This window comes from Electrophorus electricus, chromosome 8 (genome assembly GCF_041902795.1).
Source record: "Electrophorus electricus isolate QZ-2024a chromosome 8, ASM4190279v1, whole genome shotgun sequence".
NCBI classification, from domain to species: domain Eukaryota; kingdom Metazoa; phylum Chordata; class Actinopteri; order Gymnotiformes; family Gymnotidae; genus Electrophorus; species Electrophorus electricus.
In genome coordinates, this window is record NC_137504.1 from 24,490,131 (window position 1) to 24,517,950 (window position 27,820).

At 44.2% G+C, this 27,820-nt stretch overlaps 3 protein-coding genes across 5 annotated transcripts; 2 read left to right on the forward strand and 1 right to left on the reverse strand.

The window, feature by feature from the left end:
• Positions 1 to 723: 723 nt before the first annotated feature.
• Positions 724 to 2,803, reverse strand: her7 (hairy and enhancer of split related-7). Its single transcript, XM_081719951.1, has 3 exons — positions 2,649 to 2,803; positions 1,713 to 1,808; positions 724 to 1,581 (listed from the first exon to the last, which is right to left on the reverse strand). The coding sequence occupies exons 1-3, from the start codon at positions 2,721 to 2,723 to the stop codon at positions 1,084 to 1,086; spliced, it is 669 nt and encodes a 222-aa protein (XP_081576077.1). The 5' UTR covers positions 2,724 to 2,803; the 3' UTR covers positions 724 to 1,083.
• An 11,697-nt stretch (positions 2,804 to 14,500) lies between these two features.
• Positions 14,501 to 17,539, forward strand: her1 (hairy-related 1). Its single transcript, XM_027025236.3, has 4 exons — positions 14,501 to 14,649; positions 14,934 to 15,029; positions 15,150 to 15,243; positions 16,249 to 17,539. The coding sequence occupies exons 1-4, from the start codon at positions 14,608 to 14,610 to the stop codon at positions 17,010 to 17,012; spliced, it is 996 nt and encodes a 331-aa protein (XP_026881037.2). The 5' UTR covers positions 14,501 to 14,607; the 3' UTR covers positions 17,013 to 17,539.
• A 1,015-nt stretch (positions 17,540 to 18,554) lies between these two features.
• Positions 18,555 to 27,777, forward strand: mepcea (methylphosphate capping enzyme a). 3 transcript variants are annotated; one of them, XM_027025232.3, is made up of 5 exons: positions 18,555 to 18,658; positions 20,309 to 22,333; positions 23,264 to 23,482; positions 25,482 to 25,605; positions 25,956 to 27,777. In XM_027025232.3, exons 2-5 carry the CDS (start codon positions 20,357 to 20,359, stop codon positions 26,006 to 26,008), a joined length of 2,373 nt encoding a protein of 790 aa, XP_026881033.2. In that variant the 5' UTR covers positions 18,555 to 18,658; positions 20,309 to 20,356; the 3' UTR covers positions 26,009 to 27,777. The 3 variants fall into 3 exon arrangements, with proteins under 3 accessions (XP_026881033.2, XP_026881032.2, XP_026881031.2); XM_027025231.3 differs by lacking the exon at positions 18,555 to 18,658 and adding an exon at positions 19,412 to 20,035; XM_027025230.3 differs by lacking the exon at positions 18,555 to 18,658 and adding an exon at positions 20,029 to 20,169.
• The last annotated feature ends 43 nt before the right edge of the window (positions 27,778 to 27,820 follow it).

A 27,820-nucleotide genomic window follows, 5' to 3' on the forward strand; every position in this document is an offset into this window, starting at 1 on the left:
AACGATTTGCCACAATAGTGACACTCCTTTGATGTCCCGAGCCTTCTCCTTAACATTTGTCAACCAAATTCCCACCACATATAGACTTTGAAATCAATAGGTAAAGCGTCAGCTGAAGACGCAGGATGTGCCTGAGCGAAGCAGAAGTCATGCGCACAGAGTCGTTAACCGCCAAATCATTTTACAAGAAAAGGCTCTGGTATTGAGTACGCTTGTTTACTGTCACTGAGTAAATGAATTGAGATTTGTTGAATTAACGAAGGAAATAAATAAATACATATACATGTAATGCAATCTTAAGACACTTTTTACCGCGCCAGCTGGGATCTTTGGCGAGCACGGGTCTTTGGCAACCCCCCTGATCTCCGATGGCTTTTGTCGACAAGAAGCTATGTCTCGAAATCGCTTCTGGCGCGTGGCCTTCTCACACCTCGCTACTTCGACGTGTTTATGTAGCACGAGCCAACGCGTCACAAAATGGGAGCGCTGGGTTCACGAGGGCGCCACCTCCACTGGACGGAACGGAAGCGTTAAAAATCCGCGCAACAGTTGGCGCGCGCACCTTAAAACGTTTGATCGTGCAGGGCTGTCTAAGGTGTGAATCTACAACAGACTGTTGTGGGCAAATGCTAGACGTGTATAGAGCCGAATGCAATGTCTTATCAGGACTTTCCCCAGTTGGTTCAAGAAGCAGTACCCCAAAACTGAGTTATTTCTTAGGAATGCATTTATTTCTGCCTTCGACATATACAACTATATAGAGAGAAAAAAAGGAATGACTGAATAAATTAATGTGCAAAATACATAAATATCACCAAAGTAATCACCTACAGTGTATGTCAATGGAGATACAAAATTATTACATATAGAACAATCTTGAAATTTATACACTATATACACATTTTAAAACACCAGCAAGTGATATGCATCACAAAGCATCGGTTTCTTTTGTAAAGCATGTTCTGAACACTAATGCTTTCTCATCAGACATGGTATCTTCACTTGAAAGCAAAGAACCACACAGGTATTTGGTTTATTGGAGCCCATCTCCCCTTTTTCTTTCTCTTTCTGTTGGAGGGTCTCTCAAGGCCAGGGCCTCCACACACAAGGTCTCACAGGAGCCTGAAGACCACACGGTGCTCGTGACGTGGTAGCCGTATTTGCGTGGCACCCGAGGGCATTGTGGTCCATGTGTCGCAGCAGAACCTTGCAGGAGTGCGAATGTCCACATCTCCCTGCCGTGCACGGTCCCCGCCGCATGCAGACAGGGCTTCGCTTCTGCTCGTGGCGTGCTGCTTCCGGGACTGTGGCACACGGCGGGACTCTGCCCCACTGGGGGACGGCCCACGGGCCGCTCAGGCGACTGCGGAGGGTCGTGGACAGTGAGACGTTCAGGCCCCGCGTCTTGCCCTCCTGTTGCATGAAGTGGGTGGCCTTCTCCAGGCACGCAGAGAAGCCCTCCAGGAACGGGTACCCCTCCTTACCCTCCACACCCACTCTGGCCTTCTTCGTGGAGGACTGCAGGAACAGCACCGTCTGCTCCAGAATCTCTGCTTTCTCCACTCGCCGATGAGACAGCATCTGGAACAGGGGAGAGTTGTTCAGAGACAGCTCATGCCGAGTGTGTGAGCATTCCAAAGCAACTCTGTGCACACAGGTTTCTCTGTCTGCAGTGAGGGCTCAGGTGGAAAGGGACGTCTCACGTGTCTCACCTGCTGCTCAGAGCCTTGGAGAAGTAAAAGTCTGAGGTTTTCCAGACTGCGGTTCATTCTTTCTCGTCTTCGTCTTTCGACTTGAGGCTTCAACAGCTGTGGGTAACAAAGGTGAGAGGACATCAGTGGGGGGTCAGATCTGTGTCTCACTGTGCTTGCTAGTGAGCTTCACTGTTCTGTAGTACCATTTACAGAGGAAACTGCCAAAAACTGGATGTACCACTGCATATTTAAATTTGGAAGTGTAACAAAATGCAATTGGATTCTTATCTTTAAAGGAGTGGCAGACCTACAGCACAGTACAAGTATTAGGCCACCATTAGATTTGTTGTTTTAGCAATGGTATAATGACCATATATAATTATTTCTCAGTCCCTTTTATTGAGATACAAATAAAAAATACAGGAAATATGCACACAACATTTAAAAAACATGATTTTCATAATCAAATGGCACCTACAGGCAAAAGTTAGTATTTCGTGTGACCTCCCATGGCATTAAGCACATCATGAACCCTGTCCTGACTGTCCTGGCATTTTCTGAAGTAGTCTACTGGTATATTTTACCAGGTTTCTTTCAGCACTTCTCTGAGATTTAGGATGTCTTTTCCTGCTATTGCTCAAGTATAAAGGGAGGTCACACTAAGTACTTGCCACTGTAGCCTATAGAAGTTGTTTTTTCTTTTTTAATACTGCATACAAACGTCCTGTATTTTCTAGTTATAAAGAGGCTAAGAGAATGATTATATATGTCATTACTATTGCATTACTGTTATCCTAAAACTTGAACAATGCAGTATAAAATGTGAAAGAAAAACTGTCATGTCCACAGAAAGTTTAAAAGATGAACTTTCAAATGTGAAGTCTAAATACTTTATGAAATACATGACCTGCTTTAACAGAAGTTTAAGCGTTGGATAAAATCTAAGTAATTTACCTTTCTGTCCGTTTTCAAGCTCTCTGTATCTTCCATGTTTTTCACTGCATACATATTCCAGAGATTTTTTTTCATAAATAATAACGCAGTCCAATGGTGGTTATTGGTAGCGCTATATAAAAAGGAATGGAATGTTGGACTGTAATCTCGCCTTGCTCGGCTGCTAAGACTGAATAACGCACTGGGCTCTGATCGGGTATTTAAAGGCGTTCATACGGGAGGTGTCAGAGCCCCGCCCACATCCTACCACTGACCAATCACTGCGATGCAGTGATTCCGCTGCACGCGTATAGGTGGTCGTCGGCGTTAACGACTAATAGGTAAAAACACATTTAGATCTGAGAAGACAAATTATACCGAGTTTTAAATGGAAAGAGGGGTCGTTTGACTGCGGGCCTTTACAGCAACACAATAAACATCAATAAAATGCAACAGCAGTGACCGAATGTAAGTTCTCGGTTTGAGAATTAATAGCATAATGAATGTTTGTTCAAACTGCAATCTGTTGAATCGTTCACTTTGTCGTCGGTGAACTGGAAAGATCAAAAGGGTTTTCATGGCACACGCTCCATGTCACCAGGACTTCCGTGGGCACGTGTATGTGGAGATTAAAGAGTGCCTCCCGGGGCTGTGAACTGAAGCTGTTAATAGCTCTCGTGCGCCTATTGAGAAAAAGTTGCCAGAGTAACAAGGGGCACGCTTCATTGTTTGAGTGGGCGCCACTCCACAGGCGCAAATCCGTTGATATTCACAATAGCTCTAACATATATGTTTGGTTAAAGAGTACAAGGTGCAGAATTGCATTTCTCAAAATCTTTCTTGCATTCGCGCTGGTTTGATATTATGTACGAGATATTATGTGTGATCTTTTTAGGAATAAGAGTTTAGAAAGAGAATGTGTTCGTAAACCTCCTGGAGCATGGGTCATGTCATTGTTATGCACATCGCTGAGGTCTTTTGAGTCGTACAACATTCACTGGATCTCAATAGTGTTGTACATTTGGATAATGATTTTACTAGCGTAAAAATAAAAGCCTTTTTACATTACAAGCGTTTTTTTAATATATGAAATGACATAATTAGTGCAAAAAGTATTAACAACATTCTGGCTAAGTAGACAGATGAAAGAATTCTGAAACCCCCCCAAACACACCCCAATTAACTGACAAACGCCCGTTCTTTCTTCAATAGCGTTCCATTTGCATTTTCAGCTAAAACCTGTATCTAGTTTCTGACTGTTTCGTTGGTCATTAAACCCATATCGGCACACTTCTGATATTATCCCTGCTAGTGACAACATTTTCCCGTGCGCCTACGTGTGAACCTGGGAACCACTCCAGAACGCTCCGGCCTACGGTCCACCGAGATTGATTAGGTGCAAATTCGAGCAGGCAATAAAACAAGTTTTAGGCTTCGGGAAATCTTCCCACACCATCACTTCTGATAGGACCAATTTAAAACCGTTTCACTAATTTTACTTCATTGGAGGACATCGAAGATCTTGCTTTGCTTAACATTTTCAATCTACATTTTGTTGCATTTCTCTAGCAATTTGTTGTAGTCCAAAGTACCAGCCGTTGAGGTGAGGGTGGGGCGTGTCGCCGAGACGAGGCCTGTTGACACCTTTTCGTGGAATGCTGGATGCGCGTGGCAACTTCACACCTCCATCAACTTTAGGAGGCGTCGATCTTCCACGTGCGCATATCTTCATATGTAAATTAAGGAACAAGCATCTTGCTCTTCGGGGTGAATTGCTCTGTGAGTTTGAATTAGTATTAGGCTCCTGAACACAGCACTTAACGTGGTTAAGGGCAGAACTAAATGGTGCTGTGGTTCAGCTTACTGGTTGGTCATTATAAGAGACGGGAAATGTACACTGTAATTAAAAATTAGTTCCGTTAGTCTCGGTGCAAGTTACATTCTGATTGTGTCCTGGTTTAAAGACATAAATAAAAGCTGATGAACAGAGAAGACGTTGCATTCCTGTAAATGTTGCTGACAATTTGTGATGACAAGCGATCCCGAGATGTCAAAGTATTCATAAAACAATTTATTGACAAATACCGTATAAGTGATATCAATTCCGGTGACGTAACAGTGCATCAATGATGTAACATTAACAGTGCTTATAGTGGTGCAAACATTTACCGGTCTACAGTAGGCCTATAAAAATCATTCAGACATAATGAAAAAAAAATCACATTTTCAAGCACTTACCATTATGCAAATCAGTCAGCGTCCATTACGCAACCAAATCCAGTATCTCTGTCACTTCTACACCACGCGCGAGAGAAACGGGCGCAGTCTGCAACCTGGCATGATTCCCACTGCCAAACCACCGTTTGTTCACGTTGAAGCGCAGTTGGTCTGTTCACGAGACGTGTCAGGAAAATCAGAACGGTGATGGCCTGAAGTGAGAACTGCGTGGGCTCGCTCAACTTTAGGTTTCCCACGGCATATTTTAAGCTTTACGGAAAGTGTCTCCAAATTGATCACCTCAGGCCACATGGCTGATTAAGTAGCAACAAGCTTATATTCTCATTAATGTCTCTAATGTTACGGACACGCATCCATTCGCAGCGAGCACTGAACAACTCAGTTATTTGAGACACGTAGGTCTGTTCTGTAGCTTTTAAGGAAACGGGAGGGGTACTTTGTCTGATTTTCTTTGGACTCACCCATACCCATATAGAATCCGTATTACAATTCGCCGTACAACAGAATAAATAAAGGGATAACAGTACTCAGGGCATCTAGTCTCTTATAGAACCACCAAATGTGCGGAGACAAACGAGCTCTTTGGCAGCGCTTCCACATTTGGCCATGCACGTGACCTTTCGCTTTGACGTCTTTAATATGCTAATCGGATCTTACTGAATAGAGTTTAGACTGAGTTTAGATAAAGTTTTCGATCGACCTTTATTCCTTTATTTTACACTGCCACTCATTGAAGTATTTGTATTTTCTTTTATCAAATCATATGTATTTGGTATCTACTACTCAACGTCAGTGACCCTTACGCAGTTGTGTCGTCAAGGTGACAAAACTGTACCCTGTTTGCGAGTGCAGTTTGTCCCTTATTCCCATGCGTACTTGTGTGGCAAGCGTGCGAAGGTTATTCGGCTGATGTATAAAATCTGACAGGTAATAAAGACTCTAAGTGTTTAGTTCGCGGTGACTAGGGAGAGAACAAGACCAGGAGCTCTTTCCCAGGCTAACACTGCTGCGGAACCGTTACCCCTGCTTGAGGTTGCACATAGCATGGTTAAAACACAACTTTACATGCATCGTTTACATGCGCTTCTATGCAAAAGCCATCTGTTTGCGTTCGGCCTTTTAATTATTATTAAAGTTTTTGCAGTTCAATATGACGCAAATCAGATTACAGCATCAAGTGTGCAATTGTACAAAAATGTGAAATATATTCCGTAAGAATGCAATTTTTTTTCTGTCGAAGAAAAAAAAAGAAAATAACGGAAATAGGTTAAGGCTAAGGTGAATAGGCTATTGGTAACGTGCCATACAAAAAGAACGCGGCGCTTGTTTAGACTCCTACGGGGGGTGGGGGTTGAGACTCGTGGCAAGTGTGGCTCTGTGTAGAATAGCTGGTGTGAAGGGTGTCCACGTGCCAGCGTAACTACCTCGTGGCGGAGGGGGGTCAACCCTCTACCACTTTTGCAACCTTACAGCCTTTTGGTGTCAGCAAAACCCGTCTGGTCTTACGCGTGCCATTTGTTTTGATCCTCATATCAGAACATTTTTCTTGTTTTTAACCTAGTCAGCCGTATAATGGAATGCCAGCACGGTGATAAAACTTATAATTTGATAATATGTTTTTAAATATTACCAAATAACTGTTACATAAAATGATTAAATAAAATATTTTTGAAAGCTAGTTCTCACACGAGCGCTTTCATTACAAGGTTAAGCAAAACGTCTGATAGTTAGTTGTGCACTTTTCACAGTTAAACATTAGGCTTGGTATTTGAAATTTAAACAGATATTTAAATTATTTATCCCATCATCACCCAAAGTAGCCCATATCCTCCAACAAACGCCTACACAGTTCAGCAAAAGGGACTTCTTAAATTTAAATATTCAGTATTTTTAGCACAAAGTGCAACATAATCCACACAGCAGATTTGTGCCAAGTATATTTACTAAGAGACTGCAGCGAGATGTTACATTCAAGTAAAGTTTTACACGTTACTGTTAAATATTTTCAGATTCCATCATAATCTGTTCTTTGTAATAATCACACGGTTACGTAAAAATGTGTATTTCCATGACAACAAAAGGGTACCTAAATACCGACTTCCTGAATTTTTAATATCCGCTATATCAGCTGTGGAAGGCGGTTATCGGTTGTTTGGAAGTGCATCGTTTCATGAAGCAAAATTTATCAGACAAAGGGTCCCGTCAGCGATCTTTTCAACTATTACCCTCTATAGTCCCCAGGGGACGCTTGAGCGTGCAAAATCGGTTAAATCGAGATAATCCAGTCAACCTCATTCCCACGGTGGAAATAAAATAACTTCACCGTTTGGTTACAGCGGCAGGTCGGTGACACATTCGGTGTTACCAAGACGTGTCAAAAGAATCATAATAAGAACAGAGGTATGTGCGTGCAAGTGTGCTTGCACACACTTTTCAGATGGCACCCCAAACTTTCCCATGGAATCAAAAAAAGTTATCCAGAAAGTCTGATCTTAAAAAATAATCAATAAATAAGCAAAAAGAATAAACATCCAGAGAAAAAAAGCCTAATTTGTTTTTGACCTAGATTTTGACTCAGTGTCAATCGCACGCCCGGCTTAGTGACTATCATGATTTTTAAAATTTAAACTTGTACTGTTCTCCCAAATGTTTGGTGTGCACTAGCGACGCAGGGCGCGTGGGAACACTCTGCAGCTCTAGGGCTCACGGGTTACGACGTACAAATTCTGACAGGTAATAAAAAGAGTGTCTTAATTCGCATGCGTTGCAAAGAGAGTGAGCATGAGCCATCTCCCAGTTTAACACTTCCTCGTGTATTCTTGCAGGGACTTCACACAGTAACTCATTAAAACGATGCATCCTAAACTTAAAATGAAAATGATTTCTTCATTAAGAAACAACTATTTCAATGGCCTACAGTTTAAGTTTAATAAACTAAACAACCCTTAATTCTTTGAGTGGTTAGTCTAGCTCAGTTCAGTGAATATGCTAATTTAAATTTACTTAACGAAAAGGCATTTCCTTTTATGAGTTCGGGAAACATTTACAGATTTGTTGATTTATTTATTTGACTGTCGGAAATCTATTGTGTAGATAAAACGTGACATAAGTGCATGTATTTCCCATGACCAAAGGCAGTTTTTACAAATCACAGAACATAGAAAGTCATTTTAAAAAAGACGTGGTCCAGTATGACCAGTGTGGGCCAGCCGGTCTGCCGGCTGTCCGAGCGACGCGTGTTCACACCTCTTTATGGTGCAGTGTTAAGTGTGACCCACACGCGCGAACGTGCCAAACTGTAGTGTCTGACTTGGCCCAGCAGGTGACCATGGAGTGCTTTCACACGGGCTCTGGATGGCCAGTGATCAGGTTTCCGAGTGGCTGAAGCGCATGAGAAAACTCATTGAATCGTAATGGTTAACCGTTGTAAATGTGTGTGTAACGACTGCACGCTTATCACCTTCCTCACATGAAAAATTCATTTTTTGCTCAATCTCCAACAGTTGTCGAAAAACAAAGGGACTAATGTATTTTTAAGATAACTTCCAGGTAGGTAACTTCCTGTGAAAAGCAGAGTACTAATTGTACTGTACAATGCTGCTGGATAAACAGCGATGCGAAGAATATTTTTTAAAAAACGGGTGCAAGAAAGAATACTATTCTGACCTCAGTGCACTTGTGACTGAATAATTTGTTGTTATTGGTTCGTGAGGTTTTGGCGCTGAAACCTTTGTGTTTGTACACCAGCATGGATTTTCATTCCTTCGACAGTCCTTCGCTCCTTACAACCTGAAAGAAGGGGAGAGGATTGTTATCACCTTTGGTTTCACAAGCATTTGCGCATAAATGTGCGGCAGTCTGACCGTCTGTACCTGTTCGAGCGCGGTTAATAGAATCACAATGCTAATGACGTCATGAACCACTGTCACAACGTCCGAGTTCACCCTACTCTTTCTCACGGACCTTTTTTTTCGGGTAGGCTAAAAGAGGTAGTGGCGAAAAAACGAAATGCCACTTTATCACTAGACTACGTCACTAGATTTAGACATCGGTTAGTTATTTTTTTAATCCTTAACACCACTAACATGGTGAGCATGCGGGCCATGAGCATACAGACCAGAATATATACACATTAACATATACGCATACTCTGTGAGCATGCAGCTCTTTAACCAGCCTGTGCAGTGTGTGGGTGTAAAGAGAACTTAACATGCATTTGAACATTGTAGCAGTGTCCCGTTTTAAGTATCACTCTCCCTATTTCACTGCTTATTTTAAAAAATAGAAATATACAAGGGGTGAAATATACAGATTCATACAGTTCCATTATAGAATATTATGTTCGTTATTTAATATAATGTTAAAATATAAAAGATAGAGTTGTCCAAGAGAGAGTTGTCTAAAATTGCCAGCAATGATCCGTTCAAGTTTCTAAGATGTGCAGGATTTATAGTATTGTATTATATTGTATTGTATTGGTCTGTGGCAGTGTACTGTATAGTACATACAGTGAGCTGTATAGTTACTCTTCTAGTAGGTAAAGTGTGGGTGTGGTGTAGAAATGCCCCTGTAGAAATGCCCCTGATGGCCTTGGGGCAGAAACAGTTACAGAACCGGCTGGTTCTGGACTTGCAGCTTCTGTATCTCCTGCGTCTCGGCAGCTGCAAGAACAGACAATGGCTCGGGTGGGTGTCCTTTACAATGTGATTATATATATATAAAATATATCACACTGCCCTTTCTTTCGAGGAGTGACAGTCTCCTTCACACTTCACTCTCCTTTGGGGAGTGATGTCTCCATCACACTGCATTCTCCTTTGTTGGAGTGACGTCTCCATCACACTGACTCTCTTTTGGGGAGTGACGTCTCCATCACACTGCACTCTCCTTTGGGTAGTGACGGTCTCCATTATACTGCACTCTCCTTTGGGGAGTGATTGTCTCCATCACACTGACTCTCTTTTGGGGAGTGACGTCTCCATCACACTTCACTCTCCTTTGGGGAGTGATGTCTCCATCACACTGCATTCTCCTTTGTTGGAGTGACGTCTCCATCACACTGACTCTCTTTTGGGGAGTGACGTCTCCATCACACTGCACTCTCCTTTGGGTAGTGACGGTCTCCATTATACTGCACTCTCCTTTGGGGAGTGATTGTCTCCATCACACTGACTCTCTTTTGGGGAGTGACGTCTCCATCACACTGCACTCTCCTTTGGGTAGTGACGGTCTCCATTATACTGCACTCTCCTTTGGGGAGTGATTGTCTCCATCACACTGACTCTCTTTTGGGGAGTGACGTCTCCATCACACTGCACTCTCCTTTGGGTAGTGACGGTCTCCATTATACTGCACTCTCCTTTGGGGAGTGACAGTCTCCTTCACACTTCACTCTCCTTTGGGGAGTGACAAACTCCATCACACTGCATTCTCCTTTGTTGCAGTGACATCTCCATCACACTGCACTCTCCTTTGTTGGAGTGACGTCTCCATCACACTGACTCTCTTTTGGGGAGTGACGTCTCCATCACACTTCACTCTCCTTTGGGGAGTGATGTCTCCATCACACTGCATTCTCCTTTGTTGGAGTGATGTCTCCATCACACTGACTCTCTTTTGGGGAGTGACGTCTCCATCACACTGCACTCTCCTTTGGGTAGTGACGGTCTCCATTATACTGCACTCTCCTTTGGGGAGTGATTGTCTCCATCACACTGACTCTCTTTTGGGGAGTGACGTCTCCATCACACTGCACTCTCCTTTGGGTAGTGACGGTCTCCATTATACTGCACTCTCCTTTGGGGAGTGATTGTCTCCATCACACTGACTCTCTTTTGGGGAGTGACGTCTCCATCACACTGCACTCTCCTTTGGGTAGTGACGGTCTCCATTATACTGCACTCTCCTTTGGGGAGTGACAGTCTCCTTCACACTTCACTCTCCTTTGGGGAGTGACAAACTCCATCACACTGCATTCTCCTTTGTTGCAGTGACATCTCCATCACACTGCACTCTCCTTTGTTGGAGTGACGTCTCCATCACACTGACTCTCCTTTGGGGAGTGATGTCTCCATCACACTGCACTCTCCTTTGGGTAGTGACGGTCTCCATTATACTGCACTCTCCTTTGGGGAGTGTTTGTCTCCATCACACTGACTCTCCTTAGGGGAGTGATAGTCTCCATTACACTGCATTCTCCTTTGGGGAGTGATGTTCTCTTTCACACATTGCCTACCACCTATACAGCCTGTGAACTGACTGACTGTGACTGGTTTAAGAATTGCATCCGCCACTCCGAACCTATTATTTACCTATATAAATGTGATTGCATCAGCCTTGTGTTGGTTGATAGGTGAGACGTTTTCTGTATCTATTTCCTTGACATTTGTGCATTTCATAATAAGACTGTTAGAAATTAACAGCTAACCCTAGTCTGAGACATGAAGACTGTACAATGGTAACTGGTGTAGTAGCATTTATGTTTCCCTTACTTGTTAATTATCTTAGCCTTGTAACTACAGGTACGAGAAACTCAATGAAAACTAGAAACTAGAAACCTCAAAGCAATTCCCCAGAAAATCTAAAAACAATTTGAAGTCCTAATAATTACATTCAATGCCACAAAAGTAAAGCCAAAGATTTTCTCTACAATCAAATTATTTTCTCATTTGAAAATTAGAAAACTTGTCTACAGTTTCAAACTACTTGATTACTATAATAATAATAATAAAAAAAACCAAGTAGTCCATGCTCAATAATTTACAAGGCCTCTCAAACTTATCAATCCTTAGATTTTGTAATTATGTTGATAGAAGTTAACACAGTTGGCAAATTTAAATTTCAATTGTTCTCTGAAGTGTTCAAGACATCTTGGTGTAGAAAGACACGTGGGAACGGTCTGCCAGTCTGTGTTCCACGGTTGACCAAATTCTAACAGGTAGCCTAATAAAAAAGTGCTAAAGTGTTTTTAATCTCTATATGCGAGTAAGAGTGCAAGACCAAGAGCTAATTCTCTGACTAACACGTGCTAGAAATTAGACTTGGTTTTTAAAAGGACGAGACGTCAGATGTTCGAGTGACGCGTGTTCACATCTCTTCACGGCGTTAAGTGCGGCCAACTCGCGCTTCCGAATAGGCGCAAGCGTGCCAAATAATGTCACCTGCGCAGCTGTCCTGTAGCTGCAACCTTGGCCCAGTAGGTAACCTTTCAGCGGTTTCACCAAAGTAGCGATTAGGACAGAGGTTAATCTGCGTTCACACAGACACTGGATGGCTAGTGCTCAGGTTTCAAAGCGTTTAGAGTGCATAAACCGGGTACAATCGTAATGTTCTTGTTAGAAATGCAAAACCATGGCACACTTAACACCTTTCCGCACGTAAAAGTGACCATTTTCAACTTTTTAAATCATCCAAGAGACAAAGGATGAAAACCTCTGAGCCGATGTAAATTCGTAGCACCTTGTGTAGCGACATTGTAGAACGCGTAAAAAGATTTGGGGACTCGTGCGTAAAAAGATTTGACCCATAAAAAAGGCTTCAGGCCAACGGTAGGTCAAAACACTGCTGCACTGACTTGCCCTCACGGTGCACTTTTGACCATCCAGAATTAACAAATTGTTGTTATAGGTTTATTGGTTTATGGTGGTGAAACTGTTCTATTTGTCCATCAGAACAGATTTTTAAAGAGGCCTACGTACCACCTTCGTCCCTCCTCTCCATTGTCGTACTTTGCACTCCCCTCGCCCGGGATGATTCCCACGGAAATGTGCGCCCGTTTGCCGTTGGCAGGGCAAGAGCAGCGCTATCGTCGTTAAAAGGCGTCAACAGAATCGTAATGCTAATGAAGCTATGAACCAAGGTGTGTGCGCTCTCACCACGCCCGAGTTCACCTTAGTCTTTCCCACGGGATTTTTTAGGGGGGGAGAGACGTAGTGGCGAAAAGCAAACGCCACTTGATCATATACATAAGAAGAGTAAGGCATGATTTAAATTGCTTTCATTTTATTTTAATACCGAGTCTAAGTAAATAGCCTATGTAAACACCGCGTCTGAGCTACGCGCTTGCTTGGCTTGTGTAGGTACGTGGAGACCCGTTTTTCTTTCTGGCCTTAAAGTATTTAAAACGTAACGTGGATTATTTAATCCCATACAAGCCGGTATAAATGTATATATGTATATAAGTCGGCACACGGCCGTGCTGCTCAACATTAGCGCACTTGGCACACGCTTGAGAATCACACCTTATTCTCGCCTGCTGTCATCATGGTTTAGCTACAGAGTTTCTGCAGGCTTTGATTTTGATGATCGAAAAGAAAAATTGCAAGTAGATTTTTCACAGGATTCAGGCTTCTCCATTCGTACTAGCTGCTTTCGTTTTTATGGGCTGAGGTTTTCCTTAAAATTCTGGATGCGCAGCGTGTATAGGCTACATCGGACAGTTGTGTTACAGAGGCGCTCACACCACTTTGCGAAGGTGTGACCACTTTGCGGATAAATCGTTCCGCTAGTATATTCCAAAGGCATCCGAAAGTGCGAGCTTCTAGTCTCGCAGTTGTAGTGTTATCGTGCTCATTCTTACACATTGCTTGCTACATCAGTATTCTGTTCCCACGAGAAAGTTTTTACCAAACTTTTCACGTTTGACTGTTATTTCGAGAGAAAATAATACAATTTTCTTTTTAAGTGTTGGCTCAGATAGTGTCAAATGTCAAATAGTTATTTATAATGAGTGTTATGACATTAATTGTGCTTTCTTCCATCACCACTAGACTAGTCTTTTTATGTTAAAACAGGGCCTGCTAGTACCACGATGGTAAAGTCCGTAACCGTATTTATATTACATTATAGATCAATATTCTTTTTACGTTAATATTTTATACATATATTTTACATGCTTTTCCTAGTGAGAAGAGACACAGTGTCCAGACACGCAGAAAGTAAAGATTATCTTAAATTTAGCCTTATGTTCAAATTATAAATAGTATTTTTAGAATTCGCCTGATTTCACATGCAGAGGTACAGAGTGCGATGTGAACGTGCGTCTTGGGGTCGTGAACTCGTCGAGAGTAGTCGATAGGGTGTGAAGGAACTAAAAGTATCGGATTAGCCTTTGTATTGACACTGTGCAATAAACCGGTACAATCTGGCCCATAAAGGGATAAGCAAATTATTGCAACTTAAAGCATCGTTGTAAACAAATAACCAACAACAAAGTTAAGGGGTTGTAGAATAGTCCATGTTCAGATACACAAGTATGTGTATGTATGTATACATGTACGTGTATATATATATATTATTAAATTTCATACATTATATCGTGAAACACAATTTGGGTGAATTATCACGGGACATCAAGGTAAAAAAAAACCTTAAAACCCTCACTGTATACACAAATCTTATCTAAAAATAAATATCTACGGTAGCATTTTAAGTTTTCGTTAAAATCTTATTGGTTTATAGTTTTCTTATCTTGGCATATATTATGAGGTCGATTTTAACCATCATGGGGCCATGAGAGGTCACTCCAACAGAAGGCTGAGTGCGTCACTGACACCTTTCAACCAACAGGAAGCTGGCAGCAATTCCCTATAAATAAGAGCAGTGACCACTACATTCATCACAGCTGAAGCGCCATTTACAGAAGGTTTAGCAGGGAATAATTCTGCACTGGTTTCTTCTGAATCCATTGGGGTTTTAATACAAGTCTCTTTTGGTGCTGCCCCGCGAGGAAAGGATATTTATCATGGGGACTCCAAAAATGGCAAATCGCAGAACATCCAAAAGAGTAAGTATTCCATTTTGGATATCACCATTTTTTTTTCATCAATTAAAGTTCCTTTAATGCTGTCGCATGAGTTAATTTTGTAATTTTCCTTTCGTTATCAAAACAAGTTTATATCTAAGATAAAAATATAAATACTTTTATATAAATCTTTCAAATTAACTCGTTAGTTCTAGTAACCTTCACAAACGTGGTAGCCTGTCTTACAATAAATGCTCAACAAATGTTGATATTTATATGTAATAAATTAGAAATAATCTTTGTCAAATTGATACGTTTATTAACAGATATTAAAACCAGTTATAGAGAAGAAACGGAGAGATCGGATTAACCAACGTTTAGATGAGTTACGCACTCTCCTTCTGGATAACACTCTGGACTCGGTACAGTTTCCAAGTTTCTACACACAGAACGGTCGCAGAAAAAAAAACAGCTGATTTACAGATTTAAAATCGTAACCGTTATCCATTCCATTTGAATTAAGTGTTTTTGTTCTTCCGCAGAGACTACAAAATCCTAAACTAGAAAAGGCAGAAATTCTAGAACTGACCGTCGACTACATCAAGAAGAAAGCTAGTAATATGAAGGAAAAGAAAGGTAACGTCTCACACCCACCAGAATCCAGAAAGGCAATCGTGATCTTTTAGACCCCACTGCAGTTCCATTAGCTCTACTTCACATAAAGCATAGCTGTTACACTTAGGCAAGTAACGTCACGTTTCAGTTATAGCACCCAAATATAGAGGGTCTTTCAGTGGGACACAAAAAAGTATCTTTATTCCTCCCTGATTGCTATGTTGTCTCGGGGAAACGTTGCTCTTACACGATGTTGTAAAATCACTTTGGCGATATCTCGCTAATGGCCAAGTTTTTGCAGAAGCTAAAAGTCAACATGGACCACGTGTGCGCAAAACACTACTTAAAACGTGCGCTGCAGAAGCAAATGGAACGTTACATATGGCCTTTTTCTCAAAATTATATATATAAGAATAGGGCCATATATATATATATATATATATATATATATATATATATATATATATATATATATATATATATATATATATATAAAAACTCAATTGTTTCAAATATTTCATGTAAACAAATGAATAATTCGTTTTCTAATTTGAATTCATTTTCCCCTCTTTTCCAATTCTTTTACACATTTCATTCACGCAAACTTGTTTTCTTTCTTGAACTCTTGCCGTTCTCCCCCAAACACGTGCCCTGTCTCTAATGCTTCTCACCCCTTGATAAATCCATGGCTTCTGTTCTGTATCTATTCCTCACTTCTTTACATTTTGTCCAAATTCTTTGGTCCTCACCATTAACTATATCAATCGCTATGCCCACAATAACTCTTATGATCTTTCCACATCTGACACTTCTGCCTTTTATTACAATTGTATTTACTTTTAATTTATAACACCTTCACACCTGTAACCCTTTTGTACTTTTCTGCATCTGTATGTTCTTCTTCTGTTAATGTTCTCTCACTGTTACTATCGCTCTCCCCCTTTTCTCATTCCCGGGTTTTCCTCTTTCCTCTTTTCTCACTTACTGCATTTACGCCTTCTCTTCACTCCTCACACCTATCAGCAGACTCTAACAAGGACTTAGCTGCCCCTGCGCAGCCAGGCGGGAGACCCCGTCTACCCTGCATCACCCTCCACGACCCCGCCATGCTCCACGCCCAGGCGCCCGTCAAGCCCCTGTACACGGCAGGCTTCCAGGAGTGCATCTCACGCCTGGCCAGTTTCATTGACTGTGTTGAGCCCTCCCAGAGGGATGGCTTCATCCAGGGCCTGTGCCGCCACCTGGATACCCACACCGGTGCCCTCTCCCAGGTCAGAGCTCCCAGCCAGCCACCGCCCCACCCCTGGGGCCCCAGCCCAGAGCTGCACTGCAGGACGGATGTGTCCGCCATGGGGCCCGTGCGTGGAGCCACAGAGTCTTTCCCCTACGCCAGTAGCCTGTACCCCAGCTCGTTTGTCCTCCACCATCCCCACACTACAGGCCAGGCGATCTCACACCCCTACCCCTCCCCACCCTACTCTCTCTCCCCTCCGCCCTCCCCCTGCTACTCCAGCACGTCTCCGCCCTTCTCCACCTCGCCCACGTACCTCTCCATGCCCTGCCACTTCCCTTTCCCCCCATCCCTCTCTCCTCTCTCTTCCGATTCCTCATCCTCCTGCTTGGCAGCGTCCACCCCTGCGGTGAGCCTGGTGTCAGTGCCGCAGCCGTCCGCCCCGGTCGGGCCCCCGTCGCCGGCACGTGCGGCTGGCTCGTCTGCACCTTGTGCCTCGCGGACTCTGAGAAGAGCCTTGTTTCAGAATCAGCCACAGAGCCTCTGGAGGCCCTGGTGAGGAAGACCTCTACGACTCGCAGGCCTCCGATAGGGCTGCGGCTTGTCGCAGGCCCATGCTGGGGGTGGAGCTTGCAGAGAAACAGCTCGGTCACAGCTCAGGCTGTCCGAGAAGTAACCTCCCAGCATCCATACAGGGCAACACAGACTTGAGGCATCGCAGCTCCCATGTGTTGTAACAGCAAAAGGTGAGAGACAGGTTACTATGGCAACTCTGAAGCATGGTAGGGTGACTTAGCTGCAGTCACAGTTGTAAGAAGAGCTCGTTTTCTCGTGCCACTGCCGAACTTGAAGGGTTCTGCAGTTGCTGTCTCAGTCAGCATTCCTCTTTCCTCTCTGACTTTATCTACCTGCGCTCTCGTTTATCTTTATTGTATTCAAATCATGTAAATATATTTATTTTCCAGTTCATGTACAGCATTGTAAATTAATTGCACATTTTTCACTTAATAAAGCTATAATTTTTGTTAAGTTATAAATGTCTCAATATTTATTGATTTGTTTGTTTGTTTATTCAGTACTCCTGAGGAAAAGTTTAAGTTTTAATACCAGTAATTCACTCCTACCAGGAACACTCTTTTGAAAATCCTGTGATAAATTTTGAAAAATTGTTGCAACAACAAAGATGCATTGTTTGTATTTTAAGTCAACCATAAAATTAACTAGATGGCTTTTGAAAAATTATATTGTAAGTCTAGTCTGTATTCTTTTAGACCATTTGGACAGTTTCCGTCCTCAGCTTTAAGATAAAAGATGCAGCTTTTAAAGGTGCAGCTTTACCCCCCTCTAGTGGACAAATGGGACTCTTGCTATCTTTTCTCTACTTATATATAAGAGATTGGGCATTGGGCATGTTCAGACAAGTTCAAAAACTTGTAATGTCTTTTCAGAGATCCCTAATAATACTTTTTTGAAGTTTTTTTTTTAATCCAATGAACAGAGAAATTCACATATTTCAGATTTATTATCTCCAGTGAAAAAGGGAAGCATTTTTGACAAAATATTTTATACAAATAAAATAATCAAATGTTTACTTTGCTCCACACAAGCAGTTGGTTGGTTAAATTACTGCTGATAACCCACAGACTAAGATCATCTTAATTTACTTCCAAATCAGAGCACCTATTCTTATGTCGGTTCAAGGAAAAGCATTTAAAGTTCCACGACATGTATTTTTTAAAGGCTTCTATAGTATGGCTTCTGTCACCAATTCGAAAGGCCGTAATTGTGGTCTGCAGTATAGGCTATTGTGGAATGTGGAGTAGGCTATAGCAAGGTAGGCTTGTTGGTCCCAAAATAAAGTCACAAATTCCTTAATAAGCGTCAGTGGGATCTGTCACGTTCATCAGTAGCCTAATTTGGTCAGCAGCACAAAACTATTTATCATTACCCCTACATATGTACATGCCACTGAAAAATCTTATGGTGAGAAACGCACCTTGGGTAGCCTACATAGTTGAGGTCGTTTATTGTTTTAGGAGAACTACTCTGGTGGATCTGTGTATGGCATTATATGACAGTAGGCTAGCATACCTAAAATTAGATTCTAATTAGAGCACTTCCTCTCTCGTAGTAGTCATCCTATGCTGGACCTGCTAATGTTAGTTTATAGGTCTACATTAGAGGAAAACGTCGGTTAAATTCCTGGTACGTTAACCGTTATTGCTGTTGTAGTTGTTATTGTTTGTTTGCTTATTTTAATGCTCAACAACACCTTTAGAGCGAGTTTAAAATCAGCACAATACAAACGGGAAAGTTGCGGAAATTAAAAAATGCATTTCCCGGTAGCCTCTGAGGGTTAATCTGTTAACCACATACATTGGGGGGAGGGAACAGAAGCGGTTCATGAATTGATTGTATTTATTTTTGATACAAGTTAGTTTAGGCATAATGCTACGGTTGTTGCAAAAGTGAATAAATACCGTTTGTCATACATGCCAATAAATACCAAGTCTGTCCATGAAATCTCACAAACACAGATCTATTTACTCGTTTGGTGTGTAGAAGCTTAGTTGGACTTTTCGTTGCCTGTAAAGAAGCCTGAAAATAATTAAAAACAGTCAAAGGATTTTAACAATGGAAACACTTTCATAACCAAAATGATCCAAATCTACGTTTATTTGACGCCGAACATTAATATAAGACATATTAATATTTTCTGGTAGGTAGGTGACGTCGTAACAGAAATAAACGAGTTTTGTCCAGGCACCGGGCAGGTCTCCTATATAATGAAAAGTAGGGTAGGCCTTCCCTAAAGGTTAAACCATTGGTTTATGAAATGTAAGTTACGCGCTATCTCAGCAGCTATTGGCTGTATCGGTTGCTCGTCAAAATGCGCGAGGGCTCTAATACTATATAAAACGCAGGACCGCTGCTCACCAAAGCGAGATTCTGCAGATGAGTGGAAAGTTGGCTGCCATTGGCTAGATAGGAGTTTAAAACAAAACGAAAAAAAAAAAAAAAAAAAAGAAACCGGTTGCGGTCATTATTATTCACATTTTCACACAGATCCATTGATTCCATATTTCTGTACATTTTTACTCATTCAATGTTTATTTTTGAGAGGTTGTGTCTCCTTAATCTGATTATTTTGATCTGTAATATGACGTTAGCCAGCAGCCATGCTAGCTAGCTAACTCACTGACGTTTGCTAGCCCGGAGCTGCTAGCGCTAGCGCGACAGTTGCTGGACTCACACGGGTGGTGTTTTTTTTCCTTCGCCGTAGAGAGAATAGCTGGAGAGGGAGGTGGGCAAGTGGGCTGTGTCGCTTTAAGAGAAGGCGGAGAGTAGCGACCGGACTGTTTGTGAGCCTACCGGGACCGGTCCTGAATAGACACTTTAAATTTTTTTTTTTTTTTACATTTTTCTTCTCTGTCCCATCGCTTTGAGCTTGGTCTTGGTGTAGCTATCACTTATTAATTAGTTCCGGGGAAATGTGACGCTCGGAGGCGGGTTTATACGAAATTACGGCGACCTCAAGAGTTTTGTGGAGGGCGGGTTACGCACAAGGCACGCACAAAAAAGGTGGGTTCATGCTTTCGGACGTAAAGGCAACGTTTACTTTCTTTTGCGGAGTCGCTGCTCTAGACACATGCATCTGATATTGGCAGTAGTTGAAATCAAGAAGCTTGATGTCTTGCCAACAGTTTGTTTTGGCTGTAAGTAACTGTACATTGAATGTACTTGCATATGGACGTGTGGTCTTGAGTCTTTGTTTTGGTAGAAAATTCTTCCTAAACTAGGGACGTCTATGTGCGTGTTAACTTATTGATGTTTTATCTTTTCTTTATGTTTCAGACCAATGTCCGTTCTCCCCATGCTAGCTGGCACGGTACTTACTCCAAGATGATAGAGATGTCCGTTGATAAAGAGACTGCTTTATCTGGCGATAAGTCGGGGGAACTCTCCTTTCCCCCACCACCCCAACAACTCACTGAACTTTCAGGACATTGCCCTAGGGACTCCCAGCGACCCCCAGAAACAACAGTCACAAACCTTGTCAGGGAAGATGAACACCTACCCAAAATGGCTGACACGGTCTGTCGGCCTGCAAGCGACGGTGTAGTGGCTGCAGCCGATCCCGCTTTGCAGAGCCAAAATGGCGTGCAGCAGCCCAGACCCCAGCATCAGCAGCGGCTGAACAAGCGTCGCAGCACGATGAGCAGCGGCTTCAAGCACCCCATGTTTGGCAAACGCCGTCGCCGTACCAACTCGGAGAGCGAGTCCGTCCTTCCCACCAACTTCCTCTTGGGCGGGAACATTTTTGACCCGCTCAACCTCAACAGTCTACTGGACGAGGAGGTGAACCGGGCGCTCAACGCTGAGACGCCCAAGTCTTCGCCCCTGCCAGCCAAGAGCAGAGACCCCGTTGAGATCTTGATCCCACGAGACATCACTGACCCGCTCAACTTGAATGGCTGCACAGCCGGGGACGGAGGGCTCCTGCTCACGCCCCTGAAGAGCAGCGGGGGCAGAAGGCGCCACCGGAACAGGCACCACGGCGGAGCTGGAGCAGCAGGAGGTGGAGCCGGGAGAGGGGGCGACGGTGCACCGACCCAGCCTGACCCGTCCGAGTCTGAGAGGGGTAAGACGAGTTCAGCTTTGCAAACAGAAGGAGCAGTAGAGTCCTCAGGCCTGCATTTCAAGTTGGGCAGTGTGGCGGACAGCCAGGAGCCCAAGGCCACAGTGGAGGAAGCAGTGGAGTCGAATTCCGTACCCGTCCGAGAGACGAAGTGTCCCAGTGGGCTGAGTTCTGTCCCCAGCCGAGAGGAGGGGGAGGAGAGTACCACCACTACACCTGTATCAGACACCACCACACTGACCATCCCTGCTACGCATGCCCCCACCGCCCCCTCCCACCGGCAGCGCAAACGCAGGCGCACCACCAGCAGGTCCGAGAGCAGTGGCGCCCCTTGCTGGGACAAGACCCGACCTCCAGGTTCTGCTCCTGGATCAGTACGACCCCCTCAGCCTGTTCACACCCCAGCCACGGGCACTCAGGCTGGGTCCAGTGACCGGCCGCATCAGCCTCCCAACCACCGGAGGCAGCAGAGGACCCCTAGTCGGCAGAAACCCAAACAACAACAACAACAGCAGCAGCAGCAGCAGAAGTTTCAGTATGGCAACTACAACAAGTACTATGGCTACCGGAACCCAGGCTTGAGTGAGGACCCTCGGGTGCATGTCCTACAGTCCGAGTGGTTCCAGGGCAAGGCCGTGCTGGACCTGGGCTGCAACACAGGTCACCTGACCCTGTCCATCGCCAAGAGCTGGCGCCCAGCACGCATCGTGGGTCTAGACATAGATGGGAGGCTGATCCACGCGGCCCGACAGAACATCCGGCACTACCTCTCCGAGGTGCACACGCTTCAGGCTCGCTGCGCCGGCCACAGTGACAGGAGCAGAGCGAAAGGGGCCATGGTGGCACAAGGAGGAGGAGGGCTGGAGGCAGAGGGTGGCAAAGCCGGGGAGAAGGCGGAGGAGGAGGATGGCATGGAGGTGGAGGAGCAAAGAACGAAGGCTGAAAAAGGAGAGGGAGAGAGTGAGGGAATGGCGGCCCAGGATCCGGAGACGGACACGCCTCGAGAGGGAGACGACGTCCCGGAGACGGGATGGGTCGAAGGAGAGAGCGCGGCTGTGGAGACGACGGGCCATCCGGGTAGTGAGAAAGTGGGCAAGAAGGGAGATGTGGCCTCCCCCAACGGGAATCATGTATTCCCTGTCTCCCTCCGCATGTCCAGGGGGCCCATCGCTGCACCTCCGCTCCCCGACACACACACCTTGCCACCGGGCGACTTCCCTGCTAACGTCACCTTTGTGAAGGTAAAGGTGGAATGCTTGAAACATGGCGTCCCTCTGTGCAGCAGATGATGATGATGATGATAAAATCTGAGGGGACTCGGTCTCACAGGTTCTAGTGTAGTTAGATTTTTATTCAGTGTGTACGACCAGTCATCAGTTGTCTTTATGCACTGTTCAGCCTGTGCGTGTGTGAGCCCAGCAGAAGCGCCTTTCTCTTGGGTTTCAGGATGATGGAGCACTGACTGGTTTTGGCTGTAAAGACAGAGGCGGCCAGTCTGACGGCTTCAGAGTACTGTTCAGCCAGTACTGCTGTTTGCTCTCTAAAAGACTGCAAACTCCTTCAGTCTCTCTCTCTCTCTGTCTCTCTGTTGCGCGAGTGTCCGTGTCTGGTGTCGGATAGTGCACATTAGTAAGCTGGACGTGAACTATTAGCTTAGCCTAGCCTACCGTTTTCAATGGTGAGGCCTTAATCTCACGCCAACTTCTGCACTGAAGCGTAAGGCGTTAGCTTAGCTCGTTGTTAGCTTAGCATAATCAGTGCTTTGTATTTGGGTTTGATTTTTGCGATGACGTGATCTCTCCTCTCGCGACACTAACATGTTGCGCTATGGCTTATTTTGATGGTGGGTGTGGCAGAGTTGCTCAACTATTACCAATGTTTGTGTGCGTGCGCGTGTTTGTTTTTATCTATCAATCTGTCCATTTGCATCACTACATAGAAATAATTACGCGCGTGCGTCTCTTTCCTATTACTCATATGTGCTTACAATATGCATTTGAATCCGTTTCAAACGAACAACTGTATTGGCCTGGCAAGTTTGCATTGCTCATCTCATGTTCTCTCTCTCTCTCTCTCTCTCTCTCTCTCTCTCTCTCTCTCTTTCTCTCTTTCTCTCTTTCTCTCTCTCTCTTTCTCTTTCTTTCTCTTTCTTCCAACCCCCCCCCCCCCAGGGGAACTATGTGCTGGAGAGTGACTTACTGCTCCAGACCCAGAGGGAAGAGTTTGATGTAGTTCTGTGTTTGAGTGTCACCAAGTGGGTGCACCTGAACTGGGGCGATGCTGGCCTCAAGCGCCTTTTCCATCGAGTCTATCACCACCTCCGCCCTGGTGGACTCTTCATCCTTGAACCGCAGCCCTGGTCCTCCTACAGCAAGAGGAAGAAACTCACGGTAAACACACACATACATGCCCACAGTCCTGCTAGGTGACTGTCAAAGACTTTAGTGGAGGGATCTCCAGCCCTCCAACAGGGAACATAACATTACTCTTCAGCAGAGTTTAGCTCAAACTCAAAACACACAGAAAAAGTGAGCTATCAGGAAGCTGTTGTCAGGTTTGGGTTTGAGCGGAATTGTACAGGAAGGTAATGTTCCTCCATTTACATTTACAGCATTTGGTAGACACCTTTTGTCCAGAGCAGTGTACAGAAGTGCTTTGTAGTCTGTCAAATGCATGTCCTCATGCGCGCATATGTCAGTGTCAAGAATACGGTCAGGCCCTAGCTAGAGTGGAAAACAGTACAAGTTGTTCGTTTGTTGTGGTGGGGTGTTTCTATTTATTTATTTATTTTTAAAATTATTATTATTTATTTAAGTGCTTGGTGAGTCGTCTTTGTTCATTACACCACTTGGTGCCAGGACAGACGTTCTCTCCTGTGGAGGACAGTCAGACATAAATGCAGTAGTGTTTTCCTTGCTGGATTCACCCGATTGGCTAATGACAACGTCCTTCAGGGGGCTGATGCTGTTCTTTAGTGTGTGTGAGAACACAGATGAAGCTTGCTGTGAGGCTACATAAATGCTGCTGAGGGTTCCTTTCCTCTGTAGTAGCATTTCTCCACCCAGTCCCAGGACCGTGTACCTTCCTTTATTTAGGAATGAGTTGACAGAGTTGCCTGCCATTTGCATTAACTGATGTAATACCCACTAGTGATCACTGAACGCAAGATTGGATTCCACATCCAGACAGGAAGATGTCTACAGGCGGCAATCTCACTGTTGACCTCAGAGAACGTGAGTTTGAAAGGCCAGAGTTGCATTATTCACTGTGTGGTAGCTCTAGACTAGAAAGTAAAGTCGCACTCAGAGGCGGTTGTGTACAGGCGGATGTTGATGTGGAAGGACCGATAGCAGGGTGAGATGGTAGAGTAACATAGTATGAAAGTGTGACAAACCCACACAGCTTAGAAAATGACTGAGATGGAAAGAGCTGTGGCAGAATCGTCTGATAGCACTCAGCCCTGCGTTAAGCCTGCTGTGAACATGTCTCAGCTGTGATCGTATCTGGGCTGTGAACATATCTGCATGGCAAACCAAACATTCCCAGACACTCTTAGGCCATGTCATGATGGCAGTTAGTCAGCTCTGAATTTTTATCTTGTGGTGTCAGTTCTGCTGCAAATTTGATACTTTATGAAGCTTACAAACAGAAGTGACTTCTGACTTGCCAAGGACAAGACTGTTGTCTCTTAATTCACCTAATGTATGTACAGTGTGTCCCTCAGGTGCAGTAGATTAGTGATGTATAAAAAAACCTTCAAAACACACTGGTGGAATTGAAGTTCTTTCTTATGTTAACATTGTTAGGTGTTTCCATTATTATTCTGTAATTCCTTTTATATACTTATTCGGGGGAATGGGTGCTGGACATGGTTTGAGCAAGTGGCAGATCAGCAGAAATGAATAACAGAAACTGAGGGAAAAGCCATCAGTGCATGTGAGTGTGCACCCAGGGTTCTGCTGGCTGCTGCTCTCCTGGTAGTTGGTGTCCCATTGGTCTGAAACATTCTCTCTGTGCACTGTGCTGTGGGGGCCAGCTGGCTGGGATTGCACCACTACCCTTCCTAGCTGCTGTTACTTTCCCCACTGCAGGGCTCACACTGGCCATGGGCAAATCCCCACTACCCCATTGGGGGTTTGGAGAAACGTCCCTCTACATGGGCGCAGTGGCCTCTCCGGGCCGGCACTGACCTGCTCCCGTCAGTGTGTGAGGGGACGGCCATGTATGTGGGAGAATCCTCGTTGAGTGTTGAGACGCATTGAACAACCCCTGTGGTGCATAGATGGTGGAAGATGGCTTGAGGATATGTCTGTAGCTATGACGCCATAAGGTCCCAGTCTTGCTGGTGAGGGTCACTGCAGTAATGTGTGGGTTTTGACTTGTTTGCAGGAGGCTATCTATAAGAACTATTACAGCATCCGATTCAAGCCGGAGCAGTTTTCCGCCTATCTGACCACTGAGGTTGGTTTTTCCAGCTATGAGCTCATCGGAACCCCAAAGAGCTCAAACAGAGGTCAGTGACCTAAATTTGGAATCATTCTAATATTGTAGAATCCTTCTTCCTGTTCTGCTCTCTTGTCCTGACATGGTTATAGATTTCCTAAAAATTGGCATTTTTCAATGTACATGTAAGACAACACTTTCAGTATAAAAGGTTACTAAAAACCGATGTTTGGAGCATGCATTGTAAACCTTAAATGCTTACTTGATGTATAATTTAAACAGAAAAATGGACATCTGTCTAATTTCATATTAATAAATAATGAAAAGAACATGATTTAGGCTTGGAAACTCAGGTTAGGCTGATTGTGTGAATTAAGTTCTCGTTCCATTTTTTTTTTTAATTCTAATCCTGTCCAACAGGTTTCCAAAGACCGATCTACCTGTTTCACAAAGGATCTGCTCCTCAAAAGTGAGGTTTTCAAAACTGAGCTGCCTACAGATCATTCACACACACAGGAGAAGGTTTGCTAGGACATGTCTGCCAGCGGATCGCAACCAAGGCATCAACTAAACATCCTTTTGTACGTTTCAAATTGGGGTCAAGGGAGCGTTTGGACTTCAGGGAATTTGAACCTGTCTTTCATACTCCGTGTGATTGGGGGAAGGGAGGTAAATGGGTATGGGGGGCAACAGCATTCTGTTGCCCAGATGACCCCCTCATCACTGCCCCCTGCAGGGTGTCTGTAGCAAGCCACTCTGTTGCCCTACTATAACTCATGACTTGTAGCAAAGAAGAACCAGGATCTTCACAGAAAGACCCATGGGTAAAGTTCCTCCCTTCACAGAAAGAGTTGTAGTGTTCCAGCTTTTTAAACTGATCACACCTGATCCATTCTGACCGCCCATAACGAATGGGGCGTGTGTGCACGCGCGCATTTTGCTTTGTTTTGCCCCCTGATGTTTAAGCAGAGGATTTGGATTTGTTTAAATTGTTGCTTGTACAATGTCTGTTGGATTGTACTTTCTTTCCTCCAGCTGGAGTCTGGTGTTCACTTCTGGGTTTTTTTTGTGTTTTTTTGTTTTTGTCCTTGGAAAGTCTGAAACAAATGCAGTTGCCAGCTCGTAGACACTGGTGTGATAGTGCAGGGTGATGTGGGAGCAGGCCTACGACTGAACAGGAATGTCTTTTTTAGACTAATACACATGCTCAAACTGTAACCCCACTCCCCCTATGGCCAACTCTTAATTCTCACACATTTAAAGTCTAACTTCATGACTCCTTCTCCAATAAAACCTCATTTTGGAACATTTTGCTTTCTGCTAGTTTGAAAGCTGCACCAATGAATCAGATCACTTCATTAAGAGGGGTGTGGTAGGGTGGGCATTAGCACCTGTGGGTCTTTAACAGCCAGGAGTTATTTCAGTGTGTGCGTGTTGGTTCTAGTTTTAGCATTTGTAGCCACGTCAAAATAGTTGGTTTTGTACGTGCGGATGTTGCTATACCGATACCGTGACTCAGAAGAGCGACGCTAGTATGAAACTGGTCGTTCTGCAGATTAGTTGACATCGCAAGGGAGCCTAAACGATGGTCTTTAGAAGTGTGAAACGTGACCCCTATGTCTGAATATTTAGATACTTAGCGTGTGGCTCATAAAGTGGTTGTAGAGAAAAGGTGAGCCTTCATTACCGCTCTCGCGCAGAGGAAACCAGTAGGCGCGCGAACGCACACTCACTCAATTAGCCACATGCATTTAGCGAGAAAAGGTAGGGACCGCAGCTCGGATTTGGATGACCTCAGCGGGTTTTGTGGTCGGCTCTTCGACTGCACTTTTCAGCAAGGTATTCTGAGCGTGCAAATCCCAAGACGAAATAACGGCCGGTTTAACTCGTTTGCAGTGGAATCCCGTTTTCTTTCCCTTCCCCGCACCACGTCCTCCCCTGCCGCAAGGCGGCGGCCTGTTCGGATTTCGAGCCGAGCAGACGAGCCATGAAACTACGCGGCGCTTTTTCGGCGCTCGGATCCTGCCGCCTGTGCACGGACGAGGGCGTCGGTCCCCCGGGAACGGGACCGAGTCCGGACCTGGACAGAGCTGTACTCTATCGCACTCGACTGATTTCCAGTCGAGTATTTTATAAACGAGGTATAAATCCTTACTGAAGCAGCTGAATGTTAAACAGAAAGATGTTTGTTGAAATCAATAAATAATTGTAGTTGGATAATAAACCACGTTCCTTTCTTTTACCGTGTCTATTCTTAAACGGTTTCTGGTTATTTGAAATGTTTA

Excerpts from the sequence above, each read along its gene's own strand:
- her7 (XM_081719951.1), bottom strand. The coding sequence starts at position 2,723 with ATGAAAAAAAATCTCTGGAATATGTATGCAGTGAAAAACATGGAAGAT. Across the intron at positions 1,809-2,648 it reads GCTTGAAAACGGACAGAAAG|CTGTTGAAGCCTCAAGTCGA; the intron begins GTAAATTACTTA and ends TGTTACCCACAG. Across the intron at positions 1,582-1,712 it reads TCCAAGGCTCTGAGCAGCAG|ATGCTGTCTCATCGGCGAGT; the intron begins GTGAGACACGTG and ends CCCCTGTTCCAG.
- her1 (XM_027025236.3), top strand. The coding sequence starts at position 14,608 with ATGGGGACTCCAAAAATGGCAAATCGCAGAACATCCAAAAGA. Across the intron at positions 14,650-14,933 it reads ATCGCAGAACATCCAAAAGA|ATATTAAAACCAGTTATAGA; the intron begins GTAAGTATTCCA and ends GTTTATTAACAG. Across the intron at positions 15,244-16,248 it reads TAATATGAAGGAAAAGAAAG|ACTCTAACAAGGACTTAGCT; the intron begins GTAACGTCTCAC and ends ACCTATCAGCAG.
- mepcea (XM_027025230.3), top strand. The coding sequence starts at position 20,143 with ATGTCTTGCCAACAGTTTGTTTTGGCT. Across the intron at positions 22,334-23,263 it reads CTAACGTCACCTTTGTGAAG|GGGAACTATGTGCTGGAGAG; the intron begins GTAAAGGTGGAA and ends CCCCCCCCCCAG. Across the intron at positions 25,606-25,955 it reads CCCAAAGAGCTCAAACAGAG|GTTTCCAAAGACCGATCTAC; the intron begins GTCAGTGACCTA and ends CCTGTCCAACAG.